Below are 14,874 nucleotides of genomic sequence, written 5' to 3'. Positions count from 1 at the left end.
AACTCACCCTCGGTGGTGCAGGAGCAAAGCAGGGCTGGGACTTGAACCCAGATCCCCTAGTCCCAAGGATGAGACCCTCAAACACCCGGCTTCATAGAAGGCCACTCCGAAGACCTGGGGGCACGTGAGGTTGGTGGAGCGTGGAATCCCCGGATGGACCCACACCTCAGGTCCCCCCCGTTCAGGCCTGCTCCAGAGCGGCTGCAGGCAGCGCCAGGAAGAGGCCTTCTCCACAGATCCCGGCAAACGCAGCAGGCACAGTGTCCCACAACCCAGCACCAATGAGCACTAGCGGGCCACTGTCCCCTTCCACGCCAGGTGGTGCTCACAACACTGCCGGTACGCAGCTGACCTCCGACACTTGGGAGACAGACAGGGCAGTGAGGGATGCAGCTCACTCACCTCCGTGACTGTCACCAACGGAAACCCAAGTGGGGCAGGCAGGCGGCATGTCACTAGCTATCAGGTGGTCCCACCCTGACAGGGAGCCGTGACGCGGGAATGGGGTCAATCAGCTTCTTCAGGGCTTTGCTGCGTGTTGAACCAGCTCCCGGCTGGTTTCCTGCACACGCCTAGCCAACGAGGGCTCCTTCCTCCTTCCTATCACCTCCAGAAGGGGCCTGTGGCTCACGATGCTCTCTCTCTGCCTGAAAATCCGGGCTCTGCAGGCCATGATGTCAACCCAGGGCCATCAGGACCTAATTACAGCTTCCCAGGCTGGCAGCTTTCCTGCCGGGAGTGGAACATGCCACTCTCCCCGGCTCTGCCAGGGCTCAGTTTTCATGCTCTCACCCAGGGGTTGGCCCTAAAGGCCAAGGGTGGAAACACAGGCATGCCTGCTCCCAGCCCTTCCCGTACCCAGAGCACAGGGCTAATCAACGCAGCCATCTCCCTCACCGAGTCAGGACTCTGCCTCAGGATCCTTCTGAGGAACGAGGCCTGATGAATCGTCCTGCAAGAGACCCGGCGGCCACGTTTGCAGTCATCGATCTCAGAAGGGCCCTCAGCTCGAACGAAGACCCTCTGCTCTCCTCTGCACACACCAGAAGGGACTGAAAGATTCTTCGACGTTTATTAGATGTTTATTTTCCTAATTTTCTCTGGACTCTCTGTGCCTTGGACAACTTGGGGATGTGATGGGAGATACAGTCAGCAGGAAGAGCCACCACGGCCTCAGAGGAGGTCAGCCTGGAAACCGAGCTCAGATGTAAGAGCTCAGATGTAAGTCTCTGTAGCCTCCTGAACAGTCCTGCTGGACTGTGGCTTTGTGGGTAGCGGCCACCCCCACTGTTGTGACTGCCCACTGGGTATGGGGACACCAACCCAAAATGATACAGAAACCCAAGCTTCTCCAGGCAGGGTGTGTCACCCAGAAACAATCCCAAACCTGCAAATCTGGGATGCCTTTCTGGGCTTGCCATGCAAACACCACTAGAATCCAATATCACTCACACCCATCGTGACTGTATACATTAACCATGTGCTGTGGCTCCACCGTTCTTTGTAACATCCCTTTGTGCAAGGACTGGGTACTCCCGGGACTTCCTGTGAAAGACTGTGTCCCAAACTCACAGAAAATGAGCTGCAATCATTGAACAGTTCTGATGTGACCTTCTGTTTCACGCAGCCCCTTAAAACCCTTCAGCCGTACACACCTGTGATCCCAGCAACTCAGGAGGCCAAGACAGGAGGATGACAAGTTCAAAGTCAGCCTCAGTAACTCAGTGAGGCCCTAAGTAACTTAGTGAGACCCTGTCTCAAAATAAGAAGTAAAAAGGGCTGGGGATGGGGCTCAGTGGTTAAATGTCCCCGGATTCAATCCCTGGTACCAAAAAAACAATCTCAGCATCAAACAGGTGGAAGTCAAAGGGAAGTGGAGCCGGTTGGGACTTGAGTGGGGGATACAGATGGCAAACAACACAGATTCTCTGCAGAAGCAGCAGCATTGGCTGATCTTATCCTGTAGAAAGAAATCTGAAACAAAACACCCTCCTGAATGGCTAGGGTTTGTACTCAGTGAAGTCCAAGATTTGCTTCTAAAAGTGAAGACTCAAGAGGTAAAAACATGTTCAATAAATTCAAATGACCCACTTTCAATTTTTTGGGGGGGTACCAGGAATTGAACTCAGGAGCACTCGACCACTGAGCCACAGGTCAGCCCTATTTTGTATTTTAGTTAGAGACAGGGTCTCACTGAGTTGCGTAGTGCCTTACAGTGGCTGAGGCTAACTTTAAACTCATGATCCTCCTGCCGCAGCCTCCCAAGTCGCTGGGATCACAGGTGTGCGCCACTGCATCGGGCGTCAGCTTTCAATTTCTAAAGTCACATTTTCTTAACTTGTAAGGGAATCTTAAAAACAATGGTACTGTGCACACAGAGTGTCCCATACACATTCACCGACACCTGCTGTGAGCAAGGCACCGTGTGGAGGACACTTAGGACGTTGCTGCTCCTGCCCTTGGGAACCCAGACCTGGCTCGGAGGTCTGAGTTTCCAATGCTTCATTTACTGAAGGCTGTTCTGAAGGACTCCAGGCAAGTGGGGCGGAGGGACTGCTGACTTCCAGGGACAACCCACAATTCGGCAGACCTTCCTGGCTCCGCCTTGCTTCCAGACCCAGGGCTGAGAGGCCAGCAAGGGGCATCTGAGAGATGCTGAGGGCGGATTTGTTCAGGGCACGAAGGTCCTGAGAGGGAGGAAGGCTGCCTGGGAGAGTCTGAGGGACCGTCCTGGAGGATCATTCTGCCTGAAAAGTGGAGGAGGCAAGTGGGAGCAAAGCTGCAGGAACTGGGCCCAGGGAGCCGGTCTGGGCTTAAAGGCCTTGTGCGGGGCCGCTGTGGATGGAGAGGCCCAGAGAGGTGACTCCTGACTCCTGCAGAGCAGAGCTTTGGGACCCATGGCTTCGAGCTCCGCCAGAAACCACTAGCATCACGGCCAGCCTGACCTTTTGAGCCGGGGTTTCACTTTGCAGGAGCCAATGAGAGACACAGTGACTTCCTGACCCGAGACCACATGCCCAAGGACAGTGCCAGCCCTGGAATCCAGAGCTCCTGCTTAGCGCCCGTGGCCCCTGAGGAAGGAGGACCGCAGGGAGGACGGGCGACTGCATGAACGCTGGCGACTGCAAGGTGTCCCTGCACGTTGCAGAGCTAAACCCTGATCATGACACTGAGACCTGGCGGCCCCCAGTGCCAGGTCTCGGCTTCCAGGTCCGGCAGGGGAGAGACTCGACACATCCTCCATTCCTGAGCAAATGTGGAGCTGTCGACCTTCTGGACTGCAGGGGCGGGTGACAATTTCAAATGCTTTGTAGCAGCACCATCCGGCTCTAATGCTGAGGGGTAGGATTTTTTTACCATGGGCTGTACTGAGAGCTTCGTGGCCCGATATGTAGCCTGCAGCCACAAATGGCTATGGAAAGTTAAATTTAGATGAACTAGAAGTAAATAATACTAGAAAACCCTATTCCTCGGTTTCACCAGCCAGCGTTCAAGTAGCCCACGTGGGGCTAGTGGCTACTGTGCCAGCTAGCACAGAACAGAACATTCCCACCATCTCAGAGAGGTCCGTCAGACACCACGGGTTTACAGCAGGAGTCGACTATATCCCAGCCTGTGGGTCAAATCCAGCCACCACATGTTTTGGTAAATATGTTCACTGGACCACAGCCACACCCAATCATTGACGTGTGCACGTCAGAGCTGAGCAGTTATGGCAGAGACCACAGAGCTTGTGAACTCCTCCATTATCAGAAGTTGCTGAGTCCCGGCGCAGATTGTCATGAAGCCGCATGAGGGCCTTTACTGTAGAGATGCTCTCTGGCATCTCCGGGCACTGGTGTGTACTGGTCACTTGTCTGTCCTGGGAAGAGGACAGGGAGCTTTCAGTGCCGTTGCTAAGTTTTACAGGGGCCCAGAAGGCACCTCTTCTAGGATGACCAACCTCAGAGACAGGCAACAGCAGTAGCACATGGGTGGCCACAAGATCACTTGGAAAAGGCACAGAGACTCTTATCATTTGCTTTCTTTATTTTTTCCCATTCTTCCCAGATCAATGAGGCAGCAACACCAATAAAAAGGGAGACACAGCAGTTTTCTTGCTGGTTCCTGATAACCCTCCCAACCTGACGTTGCACAGGTAATCCCCAGGGTTTCTCACGGACTCCAGTCCGATGTGGAAGACCTGCATTCCACACATCAGAAACGACTCCCTCCCTGACAGCTCAGCTCGGGAGCACTCGCTCCACAAGATGGTTGACAGCTGGAGTAGAGAGAGGCCGGCAGGTCCACCTCCTCCTAGCTAATTCCAAGTCCCAGCAGGCACAGAGGAGACCCAGGCTCACTCATCTGGCCCCTTTGGAAGGCCGGCACGTGTGGTTCTCCCCACCCAAACACAGACCCCCATGGTTATTGGGCCAGCAGGGAGCTGGGGACTCCAGGGGCCCACCTTGCACATGACAAGCCCAGTGCTGCCTGCTTCCCAGCAAGCACTCCTGAGTTGTGCCTGCTTCTTTCCCCTTTGGTGGACACAATCCTTTGCTGAGAAGGATACTGGCCTGACCCCCGAGGCCCACTGATGCTCACTTGGTAATGTCCCTATTGTCATCGGAGTGCAGCATTTATTTGTAGCAGCTCAGCATGTCCTGGGGCCAGTCAGAGAGGGTGGGTTCTCTCAGGGTGCCCAGGAGCATCCTGAGTGGTAGCACTGGGGACAGCTCTGGGAGGGCTGCAACATCAGCAGTGCCAATCGCAAATGCAGGGGAAACCTGCTGTCACGCAAGTGGGGAAGCCCAGTCCCCTCCACGTGCAGTGGAGGGCCTGACCCTGGAGCCGCTCCCTCAGCTTCTGGGGTGGACTTGCTGAACTCTGCTCCCCACCAGCCTTTCTTTGCTGCCGTGTCCAAGATATGTGGATAAATGGGAACAAAGAGAAGAAAACATCCTAAGCCTCCAGCGGCGGACCAACCTTGCAACACACGCGCTCCCAGGCGCTTCTTGAATTACCGAGAAAACGACGTGAGCGAGTCCTCTACAGAGCTACTACTGGGGTGGGTCTCCTCGGCAAGAGTCTGGGACGTGTCTCACGTGTCCAGAGGGTCACCCGTGCTGTCGCCTCTTTCTGCCCCTCAGCCTCAGCCGCCTGGCAGGCAGGTTGACAGGCTGCTTCCCAAACTTCTCCATGATCTCCCTGATCCTGGCCAAGTTGGTCTTACTGAGTGTGAAGTCGCAGCGCGTGGCCCCCATGTCGTAGCCGACCATGCAGGTCTTGGTGGAGGTGGTAAAGCCCTCGGCCTTGGCAGTGACCACGTACTCGCCAGGGTTGAGGAGGCGCCAGTAATCCCCATCGCTGGCTGTGAAAAGAAACCAGGGGCTCAGAGCAGTTCTCTATTAACACAAATGCCACCAGCCTATTCCAAGACGGTCCCTGGCAGCCAGCCTCTGAGACCGGCCGTGGAACCTGAGCTGCTGCAGAGCAAGTCCTTAATGCGTTCTGGAAGCCAAGACACTTCCCTCTTTAGGAAGCTTCCATAATGGGTTTAACAGGAAGGGGATTGGGGTACAGGATCCCCTTAGAGATCGTGAACACTTCTTTCTCTGTGGTAGCACAAGCCATTCATTATGAACTTGAACTCAGTGTGCCCTCACCACAAACCACCACCGGGTTCCTGATTCTTCAGCATGGCTACGAATACAGAAAATCAATGTCTAAAAGGGAGAAAAGAGGAAAGGACTACCCCAGGAGACAGGTACCCCTGGAGGAGGGCCTGGTACCTGCCGCCACTCCACAGCTGGTTCCATGGCCAGGGCTGAGAGGGCCGAGAGAGACAGAGCCACCATGAGGCAGAGATGTCCTGAGATGAGAGGCTGAGGCTGGACCCCGGGGAATCCCCTGATCCAGTTATGCCACTGGCCACTCACCCAGCTGGTACCTCATTGACCAGGGTCCACTCCTGGCTTCCTGTACCTTAGAACAGCCTTGGGCAGGGGTCAGCTCAGGCCTCAACGGGTCCCTGTGAGCACCCGCAGTACTGCTGACTTCCCATATCCACCTGCGTGTGCTAAGGTGGCATCTGGCCCCGTTTCCTCATCCCATTCGATGAGGATGGATCTCCCCGGGGCACTGGGCAGAGGGCCAAAGCGTGAGACACACACTCGGAAGGATCCTCCAGCCGAGCAAGGAGCCGAGACGGAGGAGGGGGGCTGTTCTTGCCTTCAAGGACACTTGGTGAGGGAGAGGCGAGGGGATGGGGACATGGGAGGAGGGGCTTGCTTCACTCAACCCAGGAAGTGGGGAACCAGAGACGCCTTGCGGGGGACCTGCCTGAGCTCAGCACCGGAACAGCCCCAGGGATCCCTCATCTGCGGAAGATCCAGGAAGGCATTCTACTTTGTAGAAATCCCTGCACTTCCACAAAAGGAAGACCAGGGCAAGCTCTGGGAAACTGGGGAGCCACCTCCCTCCTGTGCTGCAGGGGGGCACCTGGTCTCCCTCACAGAGTCACCGTGCAGCAGACTGTATGCACCTGCCACAAACAAACACCCTGCGATCACCTTCCAAAACGCTGTGCTCCGGAGAGCTCACTGCACGGCCCAGCGTCCTGATGACTGGGATCTAATGTGAATTCAAACCTGGTGCTGCCAGGTGTCCCATACGGCCAGGTGTTCCACACGGACACATGCCTTGTCAACTTAGTCCTCGATCAAATCTGGCCTTCGCTCTCAGAGCTTTAGACTGGGTGTCCCAGGAGCGAGATCTGCCAGTTACTAGCTGTGTGACCTCATGCAGAAGAGGTCACCTCTCTGGGCATCAAATGATGGCATGTCGGACAGGGACTGACCCTGCAGCCTCCACCGGGAGTGGCCTGCAGGGTTCGAGGAGTCAGCGCCAGCCCTGTCTTTCTGCGGCATTCCTGGGGAGTCCCTGGTGTCTCCTGCCTCACAGCCTCTAAGGTGTTCCCACCAGGCTGGCGGCTCCTTGGGAGGCATGACCTCAGCCCAGAAGCTACGTCTGTGCAACAGGGAGATCAGACAAGCAGGTAGGGACTGGGAGACAGGGCCCTGTCACCTAGAAGTCCCCATTCACGGGAGAGCTAAGCACTCCGCAAAGCCCCGCTCAGGCCTGGGGCCCGGCCCACCTCATCGCCTGCCACTGCCCACAGCCGCCACTCCACCACACACAGCTGCTCTTTGTTTCTGGACTCTGGACTCTGAGTCTTTGCATCGACCTGCCCCCCAGCTGTAATGCTATTCCCGGCTCTCTGCATTTCCCCCTTTCCTGGCACTGGTTGAGTGTGCATTGAGCTCCAGTCTTCCCCTCACCCTCACTGCAGGTCTCCGTGGGAAGGCACACTCTCCGGGAGAGGAGCCCCCCTTCCTTTTGTTCTGCAACATTTCCCGCTGGCACCTAGTAGGTGCGCAATAAGACATGTCAGAAGACTGAATGGAATTATCAGGACAATCAGAACAAGAAGTGTTGGCTCTGTACTTTCTGAAACCTGATCTGCCTGATTTCTCCTCGGCCAGCAGAAGCTCCTGGCTGGGGTTCCCCCACCTTATCCCCGGGGCTCTGTTATCTCTACTTCTACCCCTGACAACCAGAAATTATCATATTCTTGACGAAATGTAGGGCACAGCAGGCAGGTCCCTGTCCTGCTGAGTGATCAGCTGGTGTTCCAAGGTGAACACTCCAAGCAGCAACAGTGGAGGGGGACGCCAAGTGACATCGCTCAGCATTTACGGACAGCAGGGGCAGCCCAGGTCCTGGGCAGGTCCATCCACTAGGAGGTCAGGTTGGTATCAACCAAACAAAGACAGTCCACAGTGGAATTCCAAGTCAGGTGTTCAGCAACACGTTCACAGGCATCGAAAGCATCCCGAGGAGTTGGCTCCCTGCAGAATTCTGGTTAATATTTATTTGTTTTATGCAAAATCCTCCGGAAATAAAACTTGTCAGGTTGAATAAGCCTCAGACAGAAATCAAGGCAAATTCAGAGCTTTTGTTGAGCACCAAAAGACTCAGAGACCAATAAAATAAGGAGCCACGTGTTAAGTATGGAACACGCCTGTCAGGAGAACACACTGGGAAATTGCTGATGGGGGAATAAAGGGAAAGAGAAGCGCTTCCCATTAGCTCATCCAAACTGCCTCCGCGATTACAGGGGCTTGAAACTCAGAGCCCATTAGGCAGAGTACTCTCCTCTAGGCTTATGGGACCCCGGGGCCTCTTTCCCTCCCACTCAGTTGAAAACCCTCGTGTCTTCTCACATTGCTACCAGGCACTAAATAGTCCAAGGAATGATCCAGACTCCTTTATGCATCACTGTTTTAAAGGAGCTCTTAAGTAATATTTAAGATGCAAATCCTATGCAGGACCAGACCGAACAGGCTTCCTTCATTCATAAGGATCGCCAGCATCCCCATAGTCTGCAGCACCTTACAGTCCTCAGTCCACATTTGCTGAATTAACAGAGGAACGAACCAACACCGGTGCCCCCGCGGGCTGCTGTGTGCAAAATTCCATGCAAGGCGGTGTGAAGCCTCAGGGTCAACAGCTATCAGATCAGGACAAACTAAAAATGTTCCCAAATATTGAGTGTAGAAATTGGGAACTAAATGGGAAGGATGCATTCACGGCACAACACAACCATCTGCCATGCTGTGGTGTTCTGGTCTAATCATCCATCTAAGTAACGCACTGAACACATGGCCGGGGTGGGCCTCCACCTGTCCTCCTCCTGTGTCCCAGAGTCTCTGTCTCCTGGAAGGTGGAATGGGACCATGTGCTGGAGCTCGGGGTCTGTGGACAGCTGTGATCGGTGAGGACGGCCAGCAGGGGTTCTAGGAAGGCGCTCGGGGTGGGCAGCCTCAGACCTGGGCTCCCTCCCAGCTCGGCCCTCACTGCGCAACCCTGGAAGAGGCAAGGCTCCTCCCCTTCATTCACTCCTTGGGGAATAGTGACCCAGCGCTGGTGGCCAGGCAGCGTGCCCGGGATGCACCAGGCACAGGTGGGGCTTCAGCCCTTGTGTAGGTTGGGGCAGAAACAACGAGAAGCACGATAAACACTGGACTGTTGAATCATATGTGGAGGAGAGACGTTCCCAGGGACCGTGGGGTGGCCGAGCAGGTGCTCAGTGCTAGGTCGTGTGGTCGCAGCTGGCGGCCTTGAGTGGTGACATCTGAGTAGCCTGGACGGGATGAGGGAGGGCTCCCAGGGAAGAGAGTCCAGGAGGAAGGAGGGGCTATGGCAATGACATGGGCTCCGTCCACAGGGAACGGCGAGTGGCTGGAAGGAGCTCAGCACCCCTGCTTGCCAGGGACTGGGGGTTCCCGGAACCCGGCATCTCCGGTTTTAAACTGAGGTCTCCTGGGGGATGATGGAGCTCTAAACCCAAGGCCTGTGGGAGCACCGTCCTTCCACGTCACCTTCAGGTGGGGAGGCACCAAGGCAGCAGCCCGTGCCCCCGTGTGGACGCTCCGGCCCACCCTGGAGTAGTGACCTGAGTGCAAACCCAGCTCACCTCTTGAACCCCCATGGGGCCAACTAGCCTCTTGGAGCTTCTGCTTTTCACCTGAACAGGGGAAGGAATGGGCTAGCTCCCTCAAAGGGCTAACGCGAGAAAGAAGAGAGAAAAGATGCACGAATGTTCTCGGGGAGTGGGGAACAGGTCACACCAGACAGCACCACATCATTGCTGCGACTGAGTGACCCGGGACTGTGGGACAGTCTTTTGCTCTCCTGAGGCTGTGTGGCCACACCGTGAATGCATTTGAAAGTGTGAAGTTAGGAGGGAGCAGTAGTGCACACCTGTCATACTAGTGGCTCCAGAGGCTGAGGCAGGAGGATCACAAATTCAAAGCCAGCCTCAGCAGCTTAGCGAGGCCCTAGGTAGCTTATCAGGACCCTGTTTCAAAATAAAAAATAAAAAAGGGCTCATGGTTGAACACTCCTGGCAGGCAGGTTCAATCCCAAGAACCAAAAAAAGAAAAAACATGTGAGGCTATTTTGATATTTTAGGAACTAGAGACCAAGTTTGTAAGACTCTGGGTATTACCAGAGAATTGGAATAAGATTTCAGCGTTGCCTTTTAGAGATCAACTTCTGACCCTCGGATTATCCCATATTCTGGAATTTTCTATCCTCCACTCAAGTGGAAGTCAAGAGTTAACATGCCAGCCCCTTTGCCCTTCAGGAGGTGGGAGCTGGGTCTCCCTGCTGCATTTCTCCACGTGCCTCCTTTCCTCATCTAGCAACAGCACTGGGAAGACAGGAGCATTGTCAGGAATGAGTAAATCAATCCACACACAGCCATGAAGAGTGTCTGCGGGCAGGAGAGGCCAAAAACAGCATGCCGGCTCATGGAGAGCCTCCGCTTCACATCAGAGACACTGGAATCTCCTGAAGCGTGTTTGGTGACTTCCCGTGGAGCAACAGAAAAACTGCATCCTCTCTGGATCTGCAGTCAAGGTCCTAACGCTGCCCACCCCTGCTGCTCCCTTGAGGCCATTCCCTCTGATGGCTCCACCCCAGCCCCAGCAGCTCCCCGTGAGCAGGAACACCCAAGCCTACAGCTTCTCCTTCTCAGGGCTCCTCCTGCCTGGCCTGGGTGCTAAGCTGCCTGCGCAGGTAATTACCCGGGCCGGGGCGGGGCGGGGCACTGCTGCTTCCCCAACCTCTCAGAAACTTTCACTGCAGCCGGAAGCTGAAGGGCTGCTCCAAGCCCATCCAGAAGCAGAGGCAGAAAATCCGCTCCCGGGGGTCACTTGGGAAGGTGGACGAAGGAGACTAATTCAGTTCTGAGAAAGGGGTTTCTGGCACTTGGGCCATGATTAGAACTGAAGCAAAACACTTCAAGAACACAAGTTATTTCTTACTGAGTGACGGTTTTATAGAAACGTGCTCTTACCTGTTCGGACGTCATGGTTAACACCTTCTACAGAGATGATGGCATTTGGAATTCCTTTTCCGTGCAAATCTCTCACCAGGCCTTTGATACCGCGATGAACCTGCTCAAACATGGTGAGACACAGTGAGGTCACCACCAGCTCTGCACGCTCCAACACAAGGAAGTGGCCCAAATCTCCAGGCAGCCTGTTCCGTGCCAAGCAAGCAGGCTCACAGCACCAGGCTTGCTCAAAGGTCCCTGGCTCTGCATGGACTTGGTGCATATTTCTGCACTCCATTTAGGGGTCGATGCACCAGAAAGTTTCCCATTGAACTTAAAACATTCCAGAGACATAAAAAACATCCAGATCTGAGATTTCATAAAAATATACCCCAAACTAAAATTTAAAGTTGACACGGCACATTTACTTGGATTTCCCCAGTCTGTGGAATTAATGACTGAAGAGTCAGAGAGGAAAGAAAAGAATTGAGGCCCTTCTAGAAATGACTACTACTCGTGGGCACTTCTGCTCATCAGCTGTGTCAGGAGACACACATCAACTCCTGCCTTGGTCTTCCCAGGTGTAGAATGGGGTAATGATCCCAGGTGACATGCCCTCGTTTCCGGCAACATTTTTTACACATATGGCTGTGCCTGGCATCTTATCCATGGGAGGCACTTTGGCTAAGTCAGGTCATTGCTTCAGAATGACGTGTTGCTGTGGTCAAGTCACGATGGCAAAGGAGAAGATACCACCCTTCACGAATCCCCAGGTGGGGGCAGAACGGGTTTTCACAACTTCCCAAGAGGGCAGACTGGTTTGCACGCTTCTGTGCTGGGGGGCTGACTGGGGCTGTGCTGAAGCTCCTGGGACCTCATGGGGCAGATGCAGAGGTTAGCTCCAGGTGACAACCTCTGCCACCTGCAGAGGTGCAACCACAGGGTGCCAGGTGCCAGGAAGCTGGCACGCAAGCCATGGGCTGCCGCATCTTCTGACTCATCCACAACAACCCACGGGAGGGCATCTCCATGTGCAGCCTCTGGACCTTCCTTCCCCTAGGGGGTTAAGTGGCATGGCCTCATGGTAAGCTGGCAGAGGCCTGAGGCTCGAGGTGTGTTCTCGCTCATCCCCCTGACCTCTAGGTCGTCTGCTCTTCGTGGGGCTCTTTATAATGCAGCTAGTCTTAGCATTAAACCAGAACTGGCTAACTCATTAGTGGCACCACATGGGTGTGTCTTGAGAACTCGAGGCAGGAAAGGTGTCCAAGGGCCCACTGAAGACACAGGGCCTCACCAGTTGGCCACAGGACTTTGGCTGGCCTTGGTAAAAGTGCTTCCAGGCATCTCACGCTGCTCCCTGCAACAGTGACTCTGAAGGCCTGAGGGGTCATGGGCTGCCCTGGATCCTCTGAAGTTCATCCTGTGAAGCTGAGTGCCTCAGAATGTGGCCATTCGGAGACAGGGCCTTCAAAAGGCAATTGTGTTCAAATGAAGCCATGGGTCCTACTCCAGTGAGACTGGTGTGTCCACAAGGGGAGATCTGGACACACAGATGCACATGTCCAGAGGAGGGACCTCATGAAGAGACAGCAAGAGGGCGGCCATCTGCAGGCCACGGAGAGCAGCGTCAGAGGAAACCAACCCCATGGGCCCTGCTCTTGGACTTCCAGCTCCAGAACTATGAGAGAACAGCCTGCTCCTGAAGTCGCCAGTCTGTGCTATTTTCTCATGGCGAAAGCAAACTCAGACGTGGGAAGCGGCACAGTGGCTCAGACAACATCACCCACTCCCTGCAGACAGTGCCTGAGAGCGTGGCTCTGGACAGTGTGCCATCAGCGGGTGGAGGAGCCGCCGCTGGCTTGGAGCGTTCTCCTGTGGTTCTGGCCAAGTGCAGACAGACCAAGGTTCTGGGCAGCACTATGGCCGGCCAGGATGACGACCTGGGCCTGAAGCACTAAGCCAGCCCACTCCCTAGCTGCCCCATCCCAGCCACGCCCCCCACCATACCTGCTCCAGGAACACAATCAGGGACTCCCGGTTGTTCTCCCACTCCTCGGGCAGCTCGCTCTCGTGCGGGAACTTATCGCAGCCCACGTAGATGGACAGCTCGAAGCAGTTCGTGTGCAGGTAACTGAAGTCGTTCAGACCTGTCAAGCCAATGGACATTCCTACTGAACAATGCTCCTGGTGGCGGGAACGTTCCCACACACTAGGAAGACGTCGTTAGACCCAGAGGCGTCAAGGTCCACCACAGACCAACGTCTGCAGGATGGCAGACGTGCATGGTCTGGGGAGACTGGGAAGGACATGGAGGAGTGGCCCAGGGCGGGGGGATGGTGGCAGGAGGCGTCATCCACAAAGGAAGGGCTGAAATAGGTGCTCTTTAAGTATTTATTTTGTTAACGTAGTTTAACACACCGTGTTTGGAATGATGCTATCGTTAATTAACACGATGGGGTTTTGAAGTGTTGGACTAAGTTTATAGCTATGCTGACCTCAGCTTCAGCTCGTTTCCTACTCTGATTCTTAAAAGTTGGCATAATTCCATGCCATGTTTTGCTGAGTGCCTTCTGTCACCTAGGGCCTGCCCAAAGCCCCCTGCGTCCCCTAGAGTGGTCACCGCACTCCCTCCACTCAAGCACAGCAGAGGCACATTTTTACACATAAGAAAATTGAGGCCACAAATGATAAGAATCAGATCTAGAATGTGGGCCTGGGAAGGGCCAGTGAGGGGGTGTGAGCCCAGGACTGCTTGGTGATAGCCCTTCCTCTCATCTCTGGACAACATGTCACTTCTTGTGGACTGTGGGGCAATCAGGCCCACCCAGCAAGCCCCAAGCAGAAACCCCTACATCCAACAGGACCACAGCATGCCCAAATGGAGACTCTGCATGCACTTTCCGGGCCTGCTACTGCTGCAAAGCACCACCGTTCAGCTTATGATGGACTGGAACTCACTCCCCGTAGCTCCAGAGGCTGGAAGAGTGAAATCAAGTGCTGTGCTCCGGGAAAGCCTCTGGGCGCCCCTTCCTGCCTCTTTGGCTCTTGGTGGCCTAGGTAGTCCCTGGCTTGGGGCAGCTTCCCCATCTACGCCTTATCTCCACATGGTCTTCTCCTCTGTCCCTCCTAAGAACACTTCTCATTGGTTTTACAGCCCACCTGGGTAACCCAGGATGACCCCTTCTTGAGACCCTTAATGTGATCATAACTTCAAAGACCATCATTCCATAAGGTGACATTCACGGGGGCATGGGGAGGAGGACCAGTGAAGCCACTGCCCTATCCAATATTTGTGCAAAAGCCACTCTTTACCAGCTTCTGGTTCCAGTCACCCAGAAGCCAGCACCAATGGGCTTTGGACGCCGCTTGTGATAAAGGAAGGGAGAGCAGGAGCGGGTGGATGGGCGCAGCGGCGTCAGTGAGCAGAAGCCCCTCACCAGGGCCTGGTCTGGCTGCGGGAAGCTGGCTCGGTGCCTGGTTAACTCATTCAAGCACATCCGCAGAAGGACTGCAGAGGGCATGGGCCCCGGGTGGCGCCCCCTCCGGTAGGCACAGCCCTCCGCCCCGGGGGGCTGGATTCCTCGGGCCACATGGAAGTCTGTTGCCACCCTCTCGGTCTGGCCGGTACTGACATGAGGTGATAAGGAAACGTTCTGCAAGTGTCTCTAAAGCACAGGGAGCCTGAGCAGTAGGATGAGAAAGCAGAACTGGGAGAAGCTAAGGCGGGGCCGGCTTCGCTGCCACCCTGGGTGAGGCCCTGCCGAGAATGGCTCCAGTGGCCGGCAAGTGCACAGCGATGAGGAGCTGCAGCACCTGTCACGCCTCAGTCCCAGCTGGGCCCAGGACATTCCCTGGTGTTCTTGGACTGGACTCTCCCAGCTACCAGCTGCTTGGGGCACAAGAGGCCACGTGCTCCTCAGAGGTTTGTGCGCCTCCCCCTGGAGGACAGGGCGCAGGGAACGCAGGCCTGGCACAGGCAGCCCACGTCTGTC

General features: G+C 55.2%; 1 protein-coding gene across 1 annotated transcript in view; it reads right to left on the bottom strand.

Annotated features, from left to right (window-relative positions):
- Positions 1 to 4,009: 4,009 nt before the first annotated feature.
- CPXM2 (carboxypeptidase X, M14 family member 2) overlaps positions 4,010 to 14,874 on the bottom strand; it is a 110,226-nt gene continuing 99,361 nt past the window's right edge. The window contains exons 12-14 of the mRNA XM_079138071.1: positions 12,890 to 13,029; positions 10,904 to 11,003; positions 4,010 to 5,350 (exon numbers count right to left, since the gene is read on the bottom strand). Of these exons, the coding sequence (XP_078994197.1) occupies positions 5,097 to 5,350; positions 10,904 to 11,003; positions 12,890 to 13,029 (494 nt within the window). The 3' untranslated portion in view covers positions 4,010 to 5,096. The remainder of the gene's footprint in view (positions 5,351 to 10,903; positions 11,004 to 12,889; positions 13,030 to 14,874) is intronic.

This window comes from Sciurus vulgaris (assembly GCF_902686455.1).
Source record: "Sciurus vulgaris genome assembly, chromosome: 4".
Lineage (NCBI taxonomy): Eukaryota > Metazoa > Chordata > Mammalia > Rodentia > Sciuridae > Sciurus > Sciurus vulgaris.
This window is presented reverse-complemented; position numbering and strand designations above follow the sequence as displayed.